Raw genomic sequence first — 22,157 nt, 5'->3', positions numbered from 1 at the left:
AATGGTAAACTTTACAAAATAAAGTTGTTGTTTTTGCTGACAAATGCATTAGGTGCATTTATTTTTTTGATGTTTTTGTTATCTACTTCAGTTCATATTTGTGCAGATCAATTTGAATGTTTGTTTGACTGTTTTCGCTCAAGCCACCACATGCTGAGTAAGGGCTACATCTCATAATCTAGTGAGTGAGATGATCTAAAGATGGTGTCTGTGTAATGTACAGTTTCTGCTGTAATGTTATCTGAACCCATTTACAGAGAGGCCAAGTTATAATATGTTACTAAATAACACTATCCAGCATCTTGCAATTGCATTTTAGGTCATAATCTAGCATAAAACAACATTAACTAATATAATTTGTCCATCAAATATCTGTTAGCCTCTTTAACAAGCTGAGCTGCCTCACCCTTCGAGGACTCTGCTTTCACATACAGACTGAATATGCTCACTTCTGTTCCTAATTGAAATATATCTCGAGCGTCCTTGACACCCTTTCTTTAATTTGATATGCACATTACACATTAATCCTTGTTTTCTTTTTCAAATCTGAATAATGTGTCATGTCCCAGAGGTCTATTTTATGGTTATCTGTTGTTTATATTTGTGTATGTGCCTTAAATCAGGAACAGCAACTGGATGCACTCATGACTATTACACATTTATACATTTCCCTAATGATTTTAGGAATTTGTGTTCTTATTTGATGTGCTAGTGAAATACAAATGTGCTCAAATCATATATATGTAGCCAGTGAAACTAATTTTTACATTTCCTTTGATACGGTCACTTCCTGTCACCAAGTTTCCATTTGAATTATTTTTGTACCCTTCCTCTTTTAACTGGTTTTTGAAACAAAAAGGCACATTAAGATTAACGAAACCATTAGCTCGTATTCTCACAGCTTTTTATAAATGACGTGTAATTTGAATGGTCTCAGCAGAAAGAACAATCACTGAAATAGCATCCAAGCATAATTACTGATGCTAACTGGTATTAGAATGTCACATTGACTTATAAAAGCAAAGTCTGTGGTCTATTCATCTTTAAAGAAGTTCATGTGAAAATGAACGGTCTTTTAAATACAAAACCAGCTTTGTGAGAGAAGCATGGTAAAATGTCACAAGATAGATCACATGTATGCTGAGAAACTCAACAGAGATGAGGGTTAGTAGCTCTTTTCTATGGAGATTTATCTATTTTGGCCTTGTACTGATTACACAAACACAGTGTAATTCAGTTTCTTAATGCCGGATTAATTTCCTCTCACTGCAATTGAGAATTTAATTCTATATGAAGTCATTTACAAAGAGGCTTATAACTTTCTACAGTACAGAATATCCAGTGCATTAGTAACTGCATTTGGTCAGAAATGCATTTCCATGTATTCTCAGGGATGCTGGGACAATCATGGCCCATTCCTTGGGTGGGATCATATAGCTTGTAACAGCATGAAGGGAGATCAATAATTCAGTTAGCAAGGGTCTAGTAGAGCATGCAACTACTTCCACCATTTCTACTTGCACATATACACTGAACCTGTTTACTTTTTTGCTTGTTTCTCTATCTTTGATAACCTCTTACAGTATTTTAAATCCATATTTTTGCTTTGATTAAAAATGGATTTACTGTGTTACCAAAAATAACCACAGATCCATTAGATGGGATACTGACTATCAGATTTTTTTTTTTTTTGTGAATTTAGTATTTTGTCATGTCATTATATTGTAAAGAGCATAAGAATATTTTTGAAAAATCACATTTTATTAATATTTTATGCTATGTCCTTTGTAAAGAACACCAGGATTCAGTATTTGAATAGACACGAAAAGACAAAAATAATTAGATTTTTTAAATTCACCAATAAAATTGTTATTTTATTCCAAAATTTGTATGAAGATGATTCTTTACTGTGTTATGAAAGATATAAGAGGATGATCTGATAAACAGTTTTTCTTTATGCAACGTGTGTAAAATGGCCATAAAAGGTTTTCACATAATATAAAATGTATCATATTAAAAACATATTAATGTGTTTTTGGGGCAACATGTAATGAAAAAAGAAGTGTAATAATGGGAGTAATAACTGGCAAGATTTTTATAATAATATCTAATATTTAATAGGAATATTGATACATAATTTATTTTTTCCAATTCACTCATGTCTTCCAACATGCGTAATAAACATGCTTTTTGTCCTGATATCCTCTACAGTGGACATGTACGAGATCAATGTCCAGTTTCATATTTTGATTTGAAACCCCATAACATTTTTTTCTAAGATGTTGGTTTATGACAAACAATTAGAAAATGAGTCAGATTTAAATGATCATACAAAATATAATATTTCCAGAAGAGTGTTAAATTTGATCACTAAATTAATGTCAGCCTTTTTTAAAGACAGAGAGAGTGGTCATGAAACTTTCCAATATTTAGTATTTCTGAAAAGCCCTGAATGTGCTCCATACAGGACATCCAAACTTAAGTCTGTGATAAGGTCACAGAGAAATACAATAAAATATAAAGTCCTCTACAGTGGACAAAAGCCATAACTACTTGTCAGGAGGATAGGCCTATTTATGTGATCAGAACTCCTTATATCCATAATTTTTCTAGCTGCCTTTTGAAGAGAGACTTAAGACATATAAAACATAAACTGAAGTCATATAAAACAGCAGTAGTTCTGCTTTTCCTTCTATTTCACGTCACAGAGTTTCTAGTTGGATCATTTGTGACCCGTTCCTCTTTTAACGGTTTTAAAACATGACCTATTATAACACTCAAGCAGCTTCTACTCTTACAAAAGCAGCTCTTAGTCTACATCAGGGATTCCCAAAGTGTGCTGCGCGCACCCCCAGGGGTATGCGAGCTGCCACCAGGGGGTGCGCGAGAGGAAAAATGTAATGGCGGTCTGTTTTTTATAAGTGGGATTTTTCCATACAATAAAAAACAAGAACAGTAAACATTTCCTTTGTAATCGCTTTTATTTTAAATAAAAAACTATAATTTATTAGTTTTCGATGGAAACGTAGAAGACAGATGCTGTCTTCTACGCACTGTTCTTCTTTTATGTACTGCAGGCTAATATGCGTGCCAACTCGTTTCATTCATTCCATAATATATATTATAAATATGCTTAACTGGCTGAAATCAGGGAAACTGTCAAGTCGGACATCTTATGATAAATTGTTAGTCAGGAGGAGAGGGGCCAAGAGAGAGTGAGGATTTGGAGGCAACAAAGACGGAGAAAGAAAATGAGCGAAGAAAAAATCTTGAGGAAATCTCTCTCTCGCTGCATGCTGAGTGACTTTTGCGCTGCACTCAGTGGCGGATTTAGCAAATTGGGGGCCCAAGGCGAAGGTATGTATGGGGCCCCCCCATCCGATTTTTAAAAAAGAGCGAAAAAAAAAAAAAAGACTGAATTGTGGATAGGCAGGTAAAGCTAATCTACGGGGAAGTGAAGTTTGAAGAGGAGAAAAAAAAAACTTCCCCTTTGAACCCTGCATACACTTCTTTACTCCAAAATGAAGATGGAAAGCAGAGACCACACAAAGTGTAGCACTACACAAACTAATAGTCACGATTGAACCCAACAGATAACAGATAACAAAATTTGCCAAAATGCCAGGAAAACCAGCACTGTTTATTATTTTTTATAAGAGCAAATTAACATAACCAGCAAGACAAGTAGTAAGGGTAAACCCCCACAAACAGCCATATACTTAGCAAATATTGCATTCTACAAACAAACCCATGTACAAGATACAGGATATTGTAAGTGAATTGACATTACATTTGAGATTGAACATTTCAAACATTCTACAAACAAACCTATGTACATGATATACATGATATACATAATAGTGTGTGTGTGTGTGTGAGAGAGAGAGGGCTGAAGTTGCAATTGCCATTGCATAAGCAGACCCATGTACAGGATACAGGGTATGACAGAAAGTGTGTGTGTGTGTGTGTGTCATTGTCTGAGTGAGTGAGTGAGTGTCTGTGAGTGAGTGTGAGTGTCTGAGTGAGTGAGTGAGTGAGTGTCTGTGAGTGAGTGTGAGTGTCTGAGTGAGTGAGTGTCTGTGAGTGAGTGTGAGTGTCTGAGTGAGTGAGTGTCTGTGAGTGAGTGTGAGTGTCTGAGTGAGTGTCTGTGAGTGTCTGAGTGAGTGAGTGTCTGTGAGTGAGTGTCTGTGAGTGAGTGTGAGTGTCTGAGTGAGTGAGTGTCTGTGAGTGAGTGTGAGTGTCTGAGTGAGTGAGTGTCTGTGAGTGAGTGTGAGTGTCTGAGTGAGTGAGTGTCTGTGAGTTTCTGAGTGAGTGTCTGTGAGTGAGTGTCTGTGAGTGTCTGAGTGAGTGTCTGTGAGTGTCTGTGAGTGAGTGTCTGTGAGTGTCTGTGAGTGAGTGTCTGTGAGTGAGTGAGTGAGTGTCTGTGAGTGTCTGAGTGAGTGAGTGTCTGTGAGTTTCTGAGTGAGTGTCTGAGTGAGTGAGTGTCTGTGAGTGTCTGAGTGAGTGAGTGTCTGTGAGTGTCTGAGTGAGTGAGTGTCTGAGTGAGTGAGTGTCTGTGAGTGTCTGAGTGAGTGTCTGAGTGAGTGAGTGAGTGTCTGTGAGTTTCTGAGTGAGTGTCTGTGAGTGTCTGAGTGAGTGTCTGAGTGAGTGAGTGAGTGACTGTGAGTTTCTGAGTGAGTGTCTGTGAGTGAGTGTCTGTGAGTGTCTGAGTGAGTGACTGTGAGTGTCTGAGTGAGTGAGTGAGTGAGTGTCTGAGTGAGTGAGTGTCTGTGAGTGTCTGAGTGAGTGAGTGAGTGTCTGTGAGTTTCTGAGTGAGTGTCTGTGAGTGAGTGTCTGTGAGTGTCTGAGTGAGTGACTGTGAGTGTCTGAGTGAGTGAGTGAGTGAGTGTCTGAGTGAGTGAGTGTCTGTGAGTGTCTGAGTGAGTGAGTGTGAGTGTCTGAGTGAGCGAGTGTGTGAGTGAGTGAGTGAGTGAGTGAGTGTCTTTGAGTAAGTGAGTGAGTGTCTGAGTGAGCGAGTGTCAGTGAGTGAGTGTCTGAGTGAGTGAGTAAGTGGCCTCAGCAAATTTTCTAACTATGGAGTCTGTATCAACAGTTTCCACTATGTCATGTTCGATGGAAATGACAGCCAGGGATGACAGTCTTTCTTGGGACATAGATGAGCGCAGATATGTTTTCAGTCGTTTCAATGTAGAGAAACTTCTCTCACCTGATGCAACTGTAACAGGAAGAGTAAGCAAGAGCCGCAGGGCTATGCTAAGATTTGGATACAGATCTAGGAGATTCTCTTTGTATATGTAGTTAAGAACTTCCAATGGTGATGAGATGTGTGGGGGGAAAGACTTAACAGCACCTGTAATTTCCATTTTTAGGTCCCCTGCATCCACATCCTCCATTGCCTTCTCAAACCTGTTGCAGCATTCATCTAGATTGCCTGCCTGTATGGTGCTTTTCATTATATCAGTGGAGTAGAGAAATCCATACAACTTAAAGAAGTTCTCCATGTAGGAGAATCTCTCCCTAGTCTTGACCAGGGCAGTATCAACTAGGTGTAAGAAGAACTCTCTTCTGAAACGTTCCTCTGCAGTTGAAGTAGTCTCCTCTGTGCCCTCATAGTCAAACTGCCTTTTTGTTTTTTTCTGCCGAATGTCTGCCCAGATCATCTCCACCTCCATCTTCTCTGCAATTTCCCTGGCATCTATTTTGGCGGCATTGAATCCGTGCTCCCTGAAATCTTGGAGGAAGTCTATGACTGCAGAGATTTCCCTCTTCATGGTCTCAATGCTCACTTTGGGGCCCTGTAGGATCTTACTAACTTTGTTGATAACGTACAATACATTGTACCACACCACACAACTTACCATAAATGGCCATTTCTTCAGTTCCCGGCAGAGGCTTGAAGCACTGGATGCACACTCTGAATCACTCTTTTCTATGGCAAAGTCATGTAAAGCCTCCAGGGCATTCAAAATTTCTGGAAGCTGATACCGTACAGCTTTTACAGCCTCCACACGGCATTCCCATCTGGTGGTTGACAAGGCCTTGATGGTAAAATCCTTCACATTCGCCTGGAGAATGGCCCACCGCTGAACAGAGCCACTAAAAAGATTGTAGAGTCTCTGTAACACACCATAGAAGTTGAGGGATATTGTGGATGATTTGGCAGCATCCCCAATGACCAGGTTCAGTGTGTGACTTCCACACGGGACACAGAGGGCTTTGGAGTTGAGGTCAAGGACCCTCTTTTGTACCCCCTGCTTCTTTCCCTGCATGTTACTGCCGTTATCATAAGATTGACCACGGCAGTCAGAGATATCCAGGTGCAGTGTTTCCAGATGTCCAAGAAAAAGTTCGAGTAGGCCTTTGCCAGTTGTGTCCTCTGCCAAAAGAAAGCCTACAAAATGCTCGTGGATGGACACGTCTTTGTGCAGCTCGCAATTAACTAGGCGCAGGACCACAGACAGCTGTTCATTGTGGCTGATGTCAGGTGTGCAATCCATTATGACTGCATAATATTTGGCCCTCTTCACTTTTTCAACAATGGCATCAAGGGTGCTCTTTGCCACATGTGATATCAATTCATTCTGGATGTGCTTACTCAAATAAGTGTCTGACAGCTCTTTTTCTTGGATTCTTCTTAAATGTTCTTTCATGAATGGGTCAAATTTTGCCATCAGCTGTACTTGTCCTAGGAAGTTTCCATTGCCATGCTCATATAATTTCTCCGTATGCCCACGGAAAGCAAGATTTCGCTCAGCTAGATGGGTAATTATGGCAAGCAATCTTTTTAAAATATTTCTCCATCTCTCAATTTCTGCCATCATTGCATTTTGGTTCAGCTGATCAATGGCTGTGCCTGTCTGAAGTCTTTGGGTAAGTGTGTGCCAGGACTCCATATGAGACACATGTTCAGCGGACCTCTCATGCTGTTTCAGGTGAGCTCCGAGGTTTCTCCAATTGTTAAAACCATCTGAACTTAAATGTGTGTTCCCCTCTCCAAAAAGTCGGCAACAAAAGCACATAACACAGTCCCCTGATTCACTGTAGATAAGCCACGTCCTATTAATCTTCTCCCCGTTCTTCATTTGGATGCAGTAATTATTACTGGTAAATCTCCGCCCCTCTTGATTTTTGGGGAATTCTACACCGGCTTGTATGGGACCTTTGCGAACGATCGCACATCTCTCCTCGGCTGTGAGCTTCTTAGGCCAGAGAGCCGGGTCATCTGTCAGCAAGCCCACAGTGCTTTGGTTGGTGGCAGCAGGATTAGCACAGCTAGGGCTATTACTACACTGTAAAAAAAAGAATTGTAATTTTAACAGTAAAAAACTGTAAAAAAGCAACGGAAATGCTTAACAGTATGTTAATTAATTGCTTAACAGTATGTACCCTTACAGTGAAAAACTGTAATAGCTCTCACAGGACATTTCATGTAATTTTACTGTAAAATACTGTTAAATGTACAGATTTTGGAAGAACACTGTTAAAAAAAAATACCATAAACTTACCATTGCATTTACCGTACCTTACCGTAAAAATAAAAATAAAATTTAAGGTATAAAACTGGAAGCTGTGGTTGCCAATACTTTACCGTAAAAAATACTTTAGAAACATTTATGTTTAATGGCATTGAACTAAATTTTACCGTAAAAAAACATTGTGGCTATTTATTGATGATGGCATAATCGTCATGTAGTGGCCTGATTCACTGAGCTCATAAAGAGTCTTATCTTTCATTGTATGGGGAATGTTTAATACTAATTAATATTTCATGTTTTTGAGTATTATAGCTCTGTGACCCTACCGCATGCAAGCTAGCAGTGACAAACAGGTAATCTGAAGAACTTTAAAAACACACGATGTACAAAAAAGGATTAAAACTTCTAACGTTATATGAGTTAGCCTAGATCAACACAGACATCAAGAATCGGCGTATGAATCTCAACAACGGTGACAATCAACAAAATAATCAGATAAAACTCTGAACATCACAAAACAAGTTACTAAAAAGTTGCAACAAAAACAACAGCAAAAATAAAAGCAGATAATAATAATAAAAGAAAATACTAAGGCAATTCAGCATAATTTATTCATGCTGCAATGCATGTTGGGAGATATTGATTGAGTTTTGATTGATGGCTCCCATCATGCACTGCACTTATATCCCCGTTGTTGAGATTCATATGCTGAATCTTGATGTCTGTGTATGTCTGAAAAATACAGTAGTTCAAACCTTTATTGTGCAAATTTTTTTTACAGATTCTTCAGATTATCACAACACGGATGGATCACATGCTGTAGAATCATAAGTCTACTACAATTAACTTAGTTTAAAAAAAAAAAGGTAAATTTCACAGGGTTATTTTAAATTGTGTTGTTGTTGTTGTTTTTTTGCCCGTAAATTTAAGTCCCGTAAAACATAAAAGGTTGCCACCATTTTTTTTTCATGGTAAAATACATCAGCCACATCTGCCGTTTTTTTTTTTTTTACCGTAAATTTCACCGTTTTTACACTAACAGTAGAACTAGGCTAGGCGGTTGACTCACCAAATCCCCGTCATCGGTGTCAAAATGGCCATCACTGGACAACTCTTCCACCTCATCTGTGTCAACCTCGATAACTCTGTCGGTGACGGCGGGCAGCAACAACGTGATGTCCTCATTGTCTTGGTCAGCGTTATCCTCCTCCTCACCTAGCGCCACTTCACAGCTAACGTTAGCTGCTGCTGCTGTAATGTTAGCGCTTTGGATGTTGTTGTTCCAGTCTGTATTAGCAGCCGTAAAAAAGTGTGCCAACTTTGGCAGCGTTGCCAAATATTTATTGGCGTCTTTTCGCTTTTTTCTTTTAATTGACCCGCTTTCGTAACTTCTTTTCATTTTCCCGTTTTGATTTGCCTTGCGTCGTCTCTGTGTATTTCTCAGTCCTCCTTCTTCTTCTTCTTCTTTGTTTTTAACGGCGGTTGGCAACCAGCTTTTGGTGCATTACCGCCCCCTTCTGCTCCGGAGTGTGAATCAGACAATAGGCTTACAATCTAGTTTCTACATTAAAAAAAAAAAAAAAAAAAAAAAACACTTTCATTCATTACCCAACACACTTACCCATATCCCTATTTTATCTTCATAACCTATTGAACAAACCAGTTTCCCTTAAGAAAGTTAACAATATCCTAACCTGTGCTCTATCACCTATGCTCAACACTCCTTTTAATGTTAAATCCTGCACCCCTATTTCCCTCAAATTATTCCTCATTGTTACTCTCTGTTCCTCATACCTCCTGCATCTTATAATTATGTGCTCCACTGACTCCTCTTCCTGACACCACTCACACAAGCCTGTCTCGTGTTTTCCTATCATTTTCAGTGATCTGTTTAAAGCACCATGCCCCAGCCTTAACCTTGTCACTACAGTTTCCTCTCTCCTGTGCCCACCACCTAACCTATTTATTTTTACACTCTTTTGAATTTGATATAAATGCCTTCCTTTCTCCTCTCTGTCCCACCTTTCTTGCCAAATTTGGTTAGTTTTTTCCCAGATGATACTTTTGACCTCTGCTTTACTTATTTTAATTTGCATTTCTATATTTCCCTTCTTTAAAGCCCTCTTTGCCAATTCATCCACCTGCTCATTCCCTTTCACCCCTACATGTGCTGGAACCCACATAAATTGTACCTGTCCTCCTTGATTTGTTATTCTTGTTACTGACTGAAGGACTTCATATAATACATCTTGACGGCTAGAGTGAAAAGACCTTAAACTTCTCAGTCCTCCTGTCACTGACTGTGTGTTTATCTTTCGCGCCGCGCAGCGTTATGGACTAGTCCATTTCATTGTGAAAACAGGGGGTGTATGTGTAGGGACAGATAACCATGAACTGGACATTTTAACCACTACTTCAACGTTTCAACGTATTTCTTAAGAATATTAATAAAGTGTACCTTGCTTTTGAAGCATTCATGATGATAAGGGGCCTTTTCTTTTTTTTTTTTTTTTTGAGGTTTGTTGGGGGCCCCCCTTCTACGACCGCTGGTAGGGGGCCCCAAGCAGCCGCCTACCTATGCCTCTATGTTAAGACCGCCACTGGCTGCACTTGAAAAGTTCCAGATGCATCCTCTTTCATTTTATTTTATGTTTGAGCCTAAATGCTCTTTGCAACTTAATTATGTTGTGGATCGTGTGTAGGCTAATTTTATTGTAGCACTTGAAAAGTTCCAGATTGATCCTCGTTTTTATTTATTTGATCTACTTCGGAGCTTATTCTCTTTGATGATGTGGATCGTTTGTAACTTCATTGCAATTTAATTCAATGTACTGTCGTTCTAATTTCCATAACCGTTGTGTTATAGTGGTTCTCAACCTTTTTTTCCACTGGGCCGCACTACGGTCCAAGTCCAAGTGCAAGCGGATTGCACAGGTTCGAGTAGCAATAGGCTTCTTCACACTGCCTCCACATGTGCAATTGTGCTTTTGAAGCCTACTGACCACGCGCACCTGTCCGCGCGGTCATAAAAAATGGGAGGTACGCATTCGTCCTCTCGGAGCCTCCGCACACACTCTCCCATGACGATGTTTACGTCATGCCTACCTAGCAGTCCATAACGGACTCCCCGCGGACGCGGAAAGTTTAACATATGGCTTAAGATGCAGTCTGTAAGATGCGCACGGGAGCATGACTTGTCGCGCGACATTGCAGAAAATGTGCGTTCACAAATGTACCCTATGTTGATCCAAATATAGAAAGCACATTCGAATTTAATAATATAAGGTTCTCAGAGATGTTTTGCCACATTTCTTCAATTAAGGATGATTGCTACGTAATATATGGCGTTTCCATTTGCCCGAACTTCTTCAAGTAAAATGCGGGGCAAACCGAAAATCCAGCACTCTCCTTCACTACTGATAATGCGACTATTATTTTTTTCTATGTGTTCATTCGCTGGCCTTTTTCACATTTCTTTTTTTTCTCCCTTAAAAACAAATTTCTTCTGATGCTCAATTTTACCGAACTAATGGCTGTTGATGGCTATTTGAATTGAATTCTGCCAAAGTGGGCGCTTGTAGGCCTATGTGTTCGTTAAATGCGTAATGTTATGTGAGTCTGAAAATAATATATGATACACAAAATAATTTAACATAAAAAACATTAGGCTATAGCTTATATTTCTTAAGTTCATTTAAATTAAATTAATATAAAAAAAAAATTGTAAAACTGAAAAAAAAAAAAATTAATTGTGTTCAGCATGGTGGGCCGCATTTGAATTCGTGACGGACCGCGGGTTGAGATGATGCTGCTGCTAGCTCCATGGTCATTTAATAGGCCTAGCCTATTGCTGCAATGTTTCTTTTACGCGGCTGAAAATAACCGTGCTTTCTGTTACTGAGCCTGTGTCTGTCACTCGTCCTCTTAAAAGTGGAAGCTTGTGCGTAGCTTTGTTGCATTATATTGAAACTTTGTTGATGTTTTTATTGTCATGCGTCTTCTGGTTATTTGCGCATGATTAAACATGACTTCATATGGCGATAAAAGACAGCTTTGTTGCGTTTTTTTTAAAGTGGGGATTGGGGGTGCGCCAACCCGGTTGGGACATAGAATGGGGTGCGCAGGAAAAAAAGTTTGGGAACCGCTGGTCTACATTATATAAAAAAAATCAATTTTACTGGTCACAAAGGAAGAAACATTTAGTGAATTATCATCAGTGCAAAACTCCTAATTTTAAAGCTAGCTAGTGTCAGAATGTCCCATTCATGTATAAAAGTAAAATCAATAATTTTTGTCAAACTCCCATTTCCTAGACCTTACATGTATGAAATGGAAACCTAATGTCCTGTATCTGTGAACGATCACTTATGCACTGTTTACAGGCTTTAATTTCTGCTGTATGAATAAGAAGACAGCACTATGAGTAAATCAAAAGACAGCAGCCCCACATTCTTCCTGGAGACCGATGACCTGACAGAGGAGGAAAGGTCAAAGGTCAAACAGGTGAAGAAAGGCACCTCAAAGGACAAGAGACCCATGGATTCTGATTACCTGGAGGAGACAGATGAGTCTGCACACACAATTAAATTGAACCTAAACTTTGACAGGTAAGCAGGCCTCCTTTAACCACACTGGAGTGTATGATAAACACAGTGTGAGAAATCCTTATTTTATCAGACACATTCTCTACACAGGGGAATCAGAAAAGTGAAAGAGGAACCAGCTCAGCAGGACGGAGAGAGGTTTACCCTCAAGAGGCTGTTTGATGCCGTGTCCAGTGGGAATGTGTCTAAACTGCAGGGTTTACATGAGTACCTGCACAAAAACATGAAACGGCTCACCGACTCTCAGTGTAATTGTATTCAAGAACAAATACACCACAGTTCCATTCAAACGTTTGGGGGGGTAAGATTTTTGAAAGAAGTCAGTTATGTTCACCAAGGCTGCATTCATTTGATCAAAAATACAGTGAAAACACTAATATAGTGAATTATTATTACAATTTAAAATAACTGTTCTATATAGTTTAAAATGTGATTTATTCCTGTGATGCAAAGCTGAATTTTCAACAATCATTTCTCCAGTCTTCAGTGTCACATGATCCTTCAGAAATCCTTCCAATATGCTGATTTAAAACTTACAATGCAAATAAAGTAATGCATCACTTTTGATCAATTTATTGTGCCCTTGCTGAATAAAAATATAAATTTCTTAAAAAATAAAAAAAACACTTTACCCCCAATTTTTGAATGGTATAGTATACCCAAACACAAGAAGAGTACTGTGAATTCATGACAGATATTCATTAAATAATGAAACAACTGTTTTATAACTTCTTTAGATAAGTCCAATGGAAAGACAGCTCTGCTGAAAGCACTTTTAAATTTGAAGGAAGGCGAGAATGACACTATTGAACATCTGCTGGAAATTGCAGAGAAAATGGGAGATTTAAACAATTTAGTCAATGCTGCCTACACAGACATTTACTACAAAGGTCAGAGACGGCTTCATTTTACTTAATATTTTAATTAGTGTTATTATTATTATTAGATCTAGTTTTATATTAACTAACATTAGTGATTTATTTTTCATAAATCAACAGAATATTGATCATATTTTATTTGGCTGTCCAACCCATCCATTTTGCAATGTTATCAACTGATCTCTTTGAGACAGGTCAGACAGCTCTCCATGTTGCAATTGAAAGGAGGAGTGCAAAATTTGTAAAGATGCTTGTTGAAAAGGGGGCTGATGTCCATGCTAAAGCCTGTGGGAAATTCTTTCAGCCCAATCAAGAAAGATGCTTCTATTTTGGTAGGTCTATTGATATGATTAAACTTTTGTAATATTCATATAATATAAAAATAAAAAAATCTACATTTAAAATTCTACTTAATGAATTGTTACTGACCCACATTTGTGGGAACCGAGGCTTATCTGTATCTTTTACAACTTTTGTGCACAGGTGAGCTGCCCTTGTCTCTGGCCGCTTGCACTAATCAGCCTGACATCGTTGACTTCCTTATGGACAATCCATACAAGGCGGTGGATGTCAGGGAGAGGGACTCTCATGGAAACACAGTGCTTCACGCACTAGTATCCATAGCTGATAACAGTCCTGAAAACACAGAGTTCGTCATTGCCATATATGACCACATCTTATTGAAAGCCGACCAACTTCACCCCAAGATCAAGCTGGAGGAAATCGAAAATAACAAAGGACTCACTCCACTCACACTAGCTGCCAAAACAGGAAAAGTGGTGGTAAACCTTCTTTTTTCTGGTGTTTACTGATTTTTGAATGTTCAAGAATATGAAAAATGTATGTTTCACAAAATGGCAGTATTTATTTAAAGCAGTGATTCGTTTAAAGCAGGGTGTATTTCTTTAAGTGCCAGTTCTGTATTCTATTCTGTTTTTGGATGTTCCTGATTTTGTGTGGATGTTTAGTCCCCATGTGATTTGAAATGGTATTTCTCTTCAGCACATGGCATTAAGTCAGACACTACAATGATTCATAGTCATGTAGTCTACAGTGACAGTCTAACCTTATTTAACCTAAGCTCACAGTTTAATGTATTTATTTATTGTATTGTATTGTAGCTGATGTTGTTGTTGGGTTTGCTGATTACTAAAATCAGTGCACTGCCAAAGACAAGTGTCTAAATAAAAGATATTTGACCGATTTCATTATTCCTTTGTCAACTAGCTGTTAAAGCACATCGTGCAGCGGGAGTTTAAGGGGTGCAAACATCTGTCACGGAAGATCACGGAGTGGGCTTATGGTCCAGTGTGCTCGTCTCTGTATGACCTCTCCTCTCTCGACACCTATGAGAAGAACTCTGCGCTGGAGATAATCGTTTATGGCAGTGAGATTCCTGTGAGATAACATGCTGTTTACTTGACATTAATTAATTATACAATTTAAAATGCATATGATTTTACTAATTTAATGAAGCAAAATGTTGTAAAGAAGCTATATGGATTTTGATAAATACTGGTTATAGCATCATGTTTGGTTATTTCATCTGATTTCAGAATCGCCTCGAAATGCTCAATATTGAGCCATTTAACAGGCTTATTGAAGAGAAGTGGGAGAGATTTGCGAAACGGATGTTCTTGTTCAGCTTCATCGTTTATGTTATATACCTTTTCATCTTCACTGCAGTAGCTTATAACCGCGAAGAAGGGAAGGACTTTAGCAACAACCAAGTAGGTACAGCCCAGAGGTGGTGACCACAAAAAGGGCATGAGATGGACAGGGGTTTGGCTTTGCATCACATTTCATGCTATAGGCATGAACATTTCTGTCTACATTGTCTCTGAGAAAATAAAACAAACTTCTCTGGGAAATATGAATACTTGCATCTAATTCCAGTTCAGAGTCTGATTTAAACTATTATTTGTGCATGCTTACTGTAAATGCTTCAATATTTAATGCCATGTGTCATCCCTGCTTTTTTCTTTTCAGACATTAAAGCCTTCATTGCGTTATAAAAATAATAGCAAACGCTACCTGCTTCGGACAGGACAGATCATAACTACCATTGGAGCACTTTACTTCTTAATTAAAGGGGTATGTATCTAATGCTGTTTAAAAACAAATTCATATATAATTGTATTTTTTTTATTTCTACAGAAATTAATGAATTGCCTTTTATTTTAAGTTAATAGATATGTTAAGGAAGCGTCCAGGATTTCAGTCCCTGTTCATAGATGGATACACCGATCAGCTTTTGTGAGTCCTTTGACTTTTGTTTTATTTGAGTATGAATCATTTCCTATTACAGATTAATTTGAAATTAGATTCTTTTCCAATAATTCTTCTGTATGTAAAACGTATACGTTTTAAATCAATGTATATATGTATATTCTATATAATGACATCACAAAGTTAAGTTGCACTAGTCAAACAAATTTTTCCTACTGAAACAGTAATTGTTAAGTGCCCTTTTTACTGGTTTCTGTTGCATTAGTTTTCTGCAGGCCGTGCTTTTTCTGGCGTGTGCACTACTGTACTTCTTTGGTCAGGATAAATATGTGGCCTGTCTAGTTCTGTGTCTTGCCTTGAGCTGGGTAAATCTACTCTACTTCTCCAGAGGGTCCAAAAATATGGGAATCTACAATGTCATGATACAAAAGGTGAGTGATAATTGTCTTTCTTATCCATCATCCTTTCCTCTGTCCTTCGGATTAGAGTATTAGTAAAATATGGTTTGTGTAGCATTATAGAAAGATGCTATACAACACATTTAATTTATTTTTGTAGTGTACACTAGTATTTAAAGTTCAGGCTTTTTACTTCATGTGTGTACAACACACTCTCACAGTCTTTAATTATTGTCAGATGGTTCTTGGAGAAATTCGTCGATTCCTTGTCGTGTACATGGTCTTCCTCATTGGGTTCTCTGCAGGTATATTTGCATACATTCATGAATGTCCTTGACTAATTTATTCCAATTAATTTCTTGTATCGCATGTATAAAACTATATATTAGTGTATGAAACTATATCACAAATACAGGTGCTGGTCATATAATTAGAATACCATCAAAAAGTTTCATTGCAAAAGAGGTTGACTGTTCACAGAGCTCTGTGTCCAAGCACATTAATAGAGAGGCGAAGAGAAGGAAAATATGTGGTAGAAAAAAAAGTGTACAAGCAATAGGGATAACTGCACCCTGGACAGGATTGTGAAACAAAACCCATTCAAAAAGGGGGAGGTCCACAAAGAGTGGACTGCAGCTGGAGTCAGTGCTTCAAGAACCACTACACACAGACGTATGCAAGACATGAGTTTCAGCTGTCGCATTCCTTGTGTCAAGCCACTCTTGAACAACAGACAGCATCAGAAGTGTCTAAAGACGAAAAGGACAGGACTGCTGCTGAGTGGTCCAAAGTTATGTTCTCTGATGAAAGTAAATTTTGCATTTCCTTTGAAAATCAGGGTCCCAGAGACTGGAGGAAGAGAGGAGAAGCACACAATCCACGTTGCTTGAGGTCCAGTGTAAAGTTTCCACAGTCAGTGATGGTTTGGGGTGCCATGTCATCTGCTGGTGTTGGTCCACTGTGTTTTCTGAGGTCCAAGGTCAACACAGCCGTATACCAGGAAGTTTTAGAGCACTTCATGCTTCCTGCTGCTGACCAACTTTATGGAGATGTAGATTTCATTTCCCAACAGGACTTGGCACCTACACATATAGTGCCAAAGCTACCAGTACCTGATTTAAGGACCATTGTATCCCTGTTCTTAATTGGCCAGCAAAACTCACCTGACCTTAACCCCATAGACAATCTATGGGGTATTGTGAAGAGGAAGATGCGATATGCCAGACCCAAGAATACAGAAGAGTTGAAGGCCACTATCAGAGCAAGCTGGGCTCTCATAAAACCTGAGCAGTGCCACAGACTGATTGACTCTATGCCACGCCGCATTGCTGCAGTAATTCAGACAAAAGGAGCCCCAACTAAGTATTGAGTGCTGTACATGCTCATTCTTTTCATTTTTTATACTTTTCAGTTGGCCAAGATTTCCAAAAATCCTTTCTTTGTATTGTTCTTAATTTATATTCTAATTTTCTGAGATATTGAATTTGGGATTTTCCTTAGTTGTCAGATATAATCATCAAAATGAAAATAAATAAAAATTAGAAATATATCAATCTGTGTGTAATGAATGAATATAATATACAAGTTTCACTTTTTTTATGGAATTTTTTTTATCATTGACAATAACAAATGTCTCTTGACCACCAAATCATCATATTAGATTGATTTCTGAAGGATAATGTGGCACTGAAAACTGGAGTAACAGCTGCTGAATACTCACCTTTGCCATCACATCAATACATTTAAAAAATATATATATTAACATAGAAACAAATACTGTAAATTGTAATAATATTTCACAGTAATACTGTTTTGCTGTTTGACCAATTAAATGCAGCCTTGATGAGCATAAGAGACTTCTTTCAGAAACATTAGAAAATCTTACCAACCCTAATTATATGCATGATAGTGTGTGCTAATGATGTGTTTCTTACTCAACAGCCGTGGTAACTCTCCTTGATGAGGCACCTATCGATGCACAATCTAGTTCTGAAGGACACTGTACGAAGCCCTCATTCAAGAGCATCTACTACACCACTCTGGAGTTATTCAAGTTTACGATAGGCATGGGAGATCTGGAGTTCACCGATCAGTTTCAGTATATAGGGGTCTTCTATGTGCTGCTAATTTTGTATATAGTGATGACTTACATTTTGATGCTGAACATGCTGATTGCTCTGATGAATCAAAGAGTGGAGGAGATGTCTGTAGAGAGCACCAGCATCTGGAAACTACAGGTGAAATCAAAGGCGAAGTTAAAGCTGTCTATGCATTTCTGCAATAAACATATACTTTAAATCATTTAGCTGATTCAGTGTGCAAAATGGCTGTAATGGTTTGCCATTTTTGTTTGTTATTCACAGCGTGCAATCACCACCTTGGACATGGAGTGGATTCTTCCCCACTGTCTGAAGACAAAGCTGCGCTCCGGGGAAGAGAAGGATCTAGGCGGGGAGCAGGAGCCAGATCGACGCTGGTGCTTCAGGTGACCCCGCTGGCTTCCACCCGAAACCACAAGATCTGAACACAAGTCTCCTTTTTAAAAATGGATGATTCATTTTGAAAAGTGGATATGCAAACACAAACATTATCAATAACTATGCACACTTAACCTGTATTGATCTGTTTACTGTCAATGCATGTGTCCTCTTTCTTTCAGTGTGGAGGAAGTCAACTGGAACCTGTGGAACAGAAACCTTGGTGTAGTTACCGAGGATCCTGGGAAATGCATATCTGTACCCTCCCCAACTAAACTTCAGAGAGGTAGTCAATGTTAAACAAATCTGTGTATGTGTGTGCGTGCGTGCGTGTGTTATTTTGATCTTACATCATATCATTTGTATTGGTTACAGAGCTGAGCCGGCGTGGACTTCTGCAAACATTCAGTAAACGCTGGACACAGAGACCACAACGCAGAGATGTACAGGAGCTGAGTCCTCTAGCTGAGGCCTCTAGCTCCGTATAATAATGCCTTTATAATCTGTTATCTATTGCAATGTATTTTGCAATTCCCTTTCAGTCCAACTGGTGTAGGAAAAATGACATATTATGACTGGTTAAAACATGAAAAATAAATAAATAATTAATTAAATAAATAAAGATTTGAGACATATAATGGTGATGTAAAAATTTGCAGGATAATGACAATGACCCTTTAATAATAATAGCCTAATAATAATAACTTTTATTTATAGGCACCTTTCACGGGACTCAAGGACACCAAAAGTTGATAAAATACAAACAATACAAAACAAAGACAAACAAATCAAATCAAATAATCAAATCACCTAAAAGCTATTCTAAACAAATAAGTTTTTTAGTATCTTTTGACTGTTGGAACAGGTATAAGACTCTGACTATTATAACAGCAGCATACACAATGTCTCGTTGCATCCTACAGTAAACCGAGGTTACGTATGTAACTGAAGACATTCCCCATCAAGTTCAGTATCTCCACATTGCTTAGCTCATGCTTTGGGAAAAGTGTACAATCCTGCTTTGTTGTACTATTCCTCACACCTGGTGAGAAGAGCCAAATAAACATGATAGAACCAAGCATGTTGACTGCTTTACAGGGCACTCAGAGGAGAACAAATGCCCTCCAGCTCAAGCAGAGCTTGACTAAGCACAGAAATCAACACAAGAATCAACACACAATCCTCATCACTCCAATAAAATATATTTAACAGCACACTTACCACAGTCAGCAGCAGCTCGAGCACACGTAGAGAGCTGCTGACTATTAGCTTGTTTGGTATGCCTTGGGTCCATTGGACCTAGTCGAAACCAACCTGCTGACAGGGAGGGGACGTGGCTAGGTGCAGGTAACAACCAATACAAGAGCTGTAGATACCTCACTGCACAAACACAACAAGTGCTGTGAATGATGAAATCTCAAGGTTGTAAAATCTGGCAAAGGTGTCCTGTGAAGACCATCCTGCCGCCAGACAAATATCATGAATCTTTTGCCCAAGCCCAGGATTAAGCCACCTTTCTTGTGGAGTGGGCGTGGACTCCCCATGGACAGGACTCATTCATAGAAGCATACGCAATCGATTCCTCAATCCAATGTGACAGACGCTGTTTCGATACTGACAGTCCTTTAGTGCGGTCCCCAAAACTAAAAAACTGCTGCTATGCTAGTATGAAATAACTGGTACTCTCCAGATAAAATCGCAGAGCACTGACTGGGCAAAGTGGATGCGGCGCTGACTCAGAAGTCTGGGGAGCAAACGCTTGCAGCATACATGCGTTCTTAACGAACTAGAAAGCACTTAAGACACATATCCCTGCATGGGCTGTAGTCTAACATACAGTAAGATACCGAACTTCATACATGCAGGGAAGTCATGGCCTAATGGTTAGAGAGTTGGACTCCCAATCGAAAGGTTGTGAGTTCGAGCCTTGGGCTGGCAGGATTTGTGGGTGGGGGGAGTGCATGCACAGTTCTCTCTCCACCTGCAATACCACGACTTAGGTGCCCTTGAGCAAGGCATTCAACCCCCAACTGCGCCCTGGGTGCTGCAGCATAAATGGATGCCCACTGCTCCGGGTGTGTGCTCACAGTGTGTGTGTGTGTGTTCACTGCTCTGTGTGTGTGCACTTTGGATGGGTTAAAAGCAGAGCACGAATTCTGAGTATGGGTCAACATACTTGGCTGAATGTCACGTCACTTTCACTTTTTCAGTCAGTGGCGGCTCCAGACAATTTTGATTGGGGGGGCAATGGGGGGGGGGGGGGGGTCCTGGTCATTTCAAGGGGGGTCTCATGAAAACCAACAAAAAATACAGTGGACACGGCTAATAACTGCATATTACTGCTACTAATCAACAAAAACAACACCGCATATCAACTACTTTGTTTTTAATTAATTAATCAATTGCAGTTAGCAAACAATATGCTCAAACTTTAAAGGGTTGGTTCACCCAAAAAAATGTATTATGTCATTAATAACTCACCCTCATGTCGTTCCAAACCTGTGAGACCTCCGTTTATCTTCGGAACACAGTTTAAGATATTAAGATATTTTAGATTTAGTCCGAGAGCTCTCAGTCCCTCCATTGAAAGTGTGTGTATGGTTTACTGTCCATGTCCAGAAAGGTAAGAAAAACATCTTCAAAGTAGTCCATGTGACATCAGAGGGTCAGTTAGAATTTCTTGAAGCATCGAAAATACATTTTTGTCCAAAAATAGCAAAAACGATGACTTTATTCAGTATTGTCTTCTCTTCTCTTCTATAGCTATGGATGATTATGTATTGATACAGCAGCAAATGCTTTGATGCCGTTTTGAAAAAGAAACAATAGAGAAGGCAATTTTAAGTTTAAAATAATAATAGCTCTGGGATTAGAAACTGAAATGTCTTAAATTGTCCCAACCTGATGGCTTTTTCTTCTCTGTTCTACAGAATAATTAAGAACAGTGGTTATAGTAAAAACTAAAGAAAACACTCATGCCTCTACATTTTCCTCTTTCTCACCAGCCTCTGTCTCCTGGCTTGCTGTTCCCTGCTCTCTTTCTGTCGCTTGTGCCTTTACAATTCCCTCTTTTTCTTCCTCTATCTCCATATCCTCATCTGATCTATTACTTTCCACTCTCTGTCCATCTAGAAACAAGGCTCAATTTACTATTTCAGCATTAATCTATTATTTTAACCATCACTACTACTCTTGCACCTAATCAATAAGTCCACCTTAAATATTGATACAAAACATAAAAAAACTGATACACTGGAATATATTGATTAATATTATTATTATTACTGTTGTAGTTGTCTAAAATTTAACACCTTTGAAATGTAAACAAATGACGGGCTACATTTGTTATGCATATCCTTCACACTGCACTTTGATGTCAGGTCAGGTATATTATGCATTTTTTTATTGACATTGATATTTTTATATTTATTTCCAGATAGATATTATTGAGTTTACAGGCTAAAGTGGTCTTGCTGATGTAAACACTGTTGCTATTGTAGTAAAAAAAATTGCGTCACATTTAAAATATAATTATATTTTAAATTAATTTCTGAATTGTTTTTATTTTTATAATGAAAATCTGAATAAGCCTTACCAGTGTTGTGATAATTATTTTTAAGGCACTCTACGTGTTAAAAAATAAATAAGTATTGTAATATAATAAAAGTTTAGTCTAATAACATAAAAAAGACCAGACCCCTCGATGCCTGTGAAGCTTTTCTCCCTCAAACAGCACACTAGCGTTACTTCTACACTACAGGCTACACACAGCAATATGAACAACATGTCTGCATGTTCTCACATCACATCCTTCTTGTAAAATAATAAGTAAATAAACATCAAAATCACTTAGCTGAGAATGAAACACCACTTACCAGCTTCCAAGGTGTTGAAAATATCCTCTGGCTTTTAAAAAATGCACGTGTGGCGTGAGGAATCGTCCCGGTTGGATGAGGTCGTCGTCGTCAGGTGAAAGGTCATCATGTTGGTCATTTTATTTATGGCTAAATTATTATTAATAAATTGTACTAATATTATGATTGGGCATGGGCAGGCATTCACAAAAGGGCATGTTATTACAAAAAAATTTGAGGAA

At 38.6% G+C, this 22,157-nt stretch overlaps 1 protein-coding gene across 1 annotated transcript; it reads left to right on the top strand.

Moving 5' to 3' along the window:
• The first annotated feature begins 11,862 nt into the window (after nucleotides 1-11,862).
• LOC132139475 (transient receptor potential cation channel subfamily V member 1-like) lies at nucleotides 11,863-18,699 on the top strand. Its single transcript, XM_059547846.1, has 15 exons — nucleotides 11,863-12,082; nucleotides 12,170-12,327; nucleotides 12,817-12,969; nucleotides 13,152-13,289; nucleotides 13,441-13,739; nucleotides 14,185-14,355; nucleotides 14,514-14,687; nucleotides 14,947-15,051; nucleotides 15,143-15,213; nucleotides 15,452-15,617; nucleotides 15,823-15,889; nucleotides 17,526-17,821; nucleotides 17,948-18,069; nucleotides 18,244-18,347; nucleotides 18,437-18,699. Exons 1-15 carry the CDS (start codon nucleotides 11,895-11,897, stop codon nucleotides 18,547-18,549), a joined length of 2,325 nt encoding a protein of 774 aa, XP_059403829.1. The 5' UTR covers nucleotides 11,863-11,894; the 3' UTR covers nucleotides 18,550-18,699.
• The last annotated feature ends 3,458 nt before the right edge of the window (nucleotides 18,700-22,157 follow it).

This window comes from Carassius carassius, chromosome 4 (assembly GCF_963082965.1).
Source record: "Carassius carassius chromosome 4, fCarCar2.1, whole genome shotgun sequence".
Taxonomy (NCBI): domain Eukaryota; kingdom Metazoa; phylum Chordata; class Actinopteri; order Cypriniformes; family Cyprinidae; genus Carassius; species Carassius carassius.
Note: the sequence above shows the minus strand (reverse complement) of the source record. Positions and strands in the feature narration are given on the sequence as shown.

Bases quoted from the DNA above. Each gene is read 5' to 3' on its own strand.
- LOC132139475 (XM_059547846.1), top strand. From the start codon at position 11,895: ATGAGTAAATCAAAAGACAGCAGCCCCACATTCTTCCTGGAGACCGAT. The intron at 15,214-15,451 runs GTGAGTCCTTTG...CTGTTGCATTAG, and splicing joins GGATACACCGATCAGCTTTT to TTTTCTGCAGGCCGTGCTTT. The intron at 17,822-17,947 runs GTGAAATCAAAG...TGTTATTCACAG, and splicing joins CCAGCATCTGGAAACTACAG to CGTGCAATCACCACCTTGGA.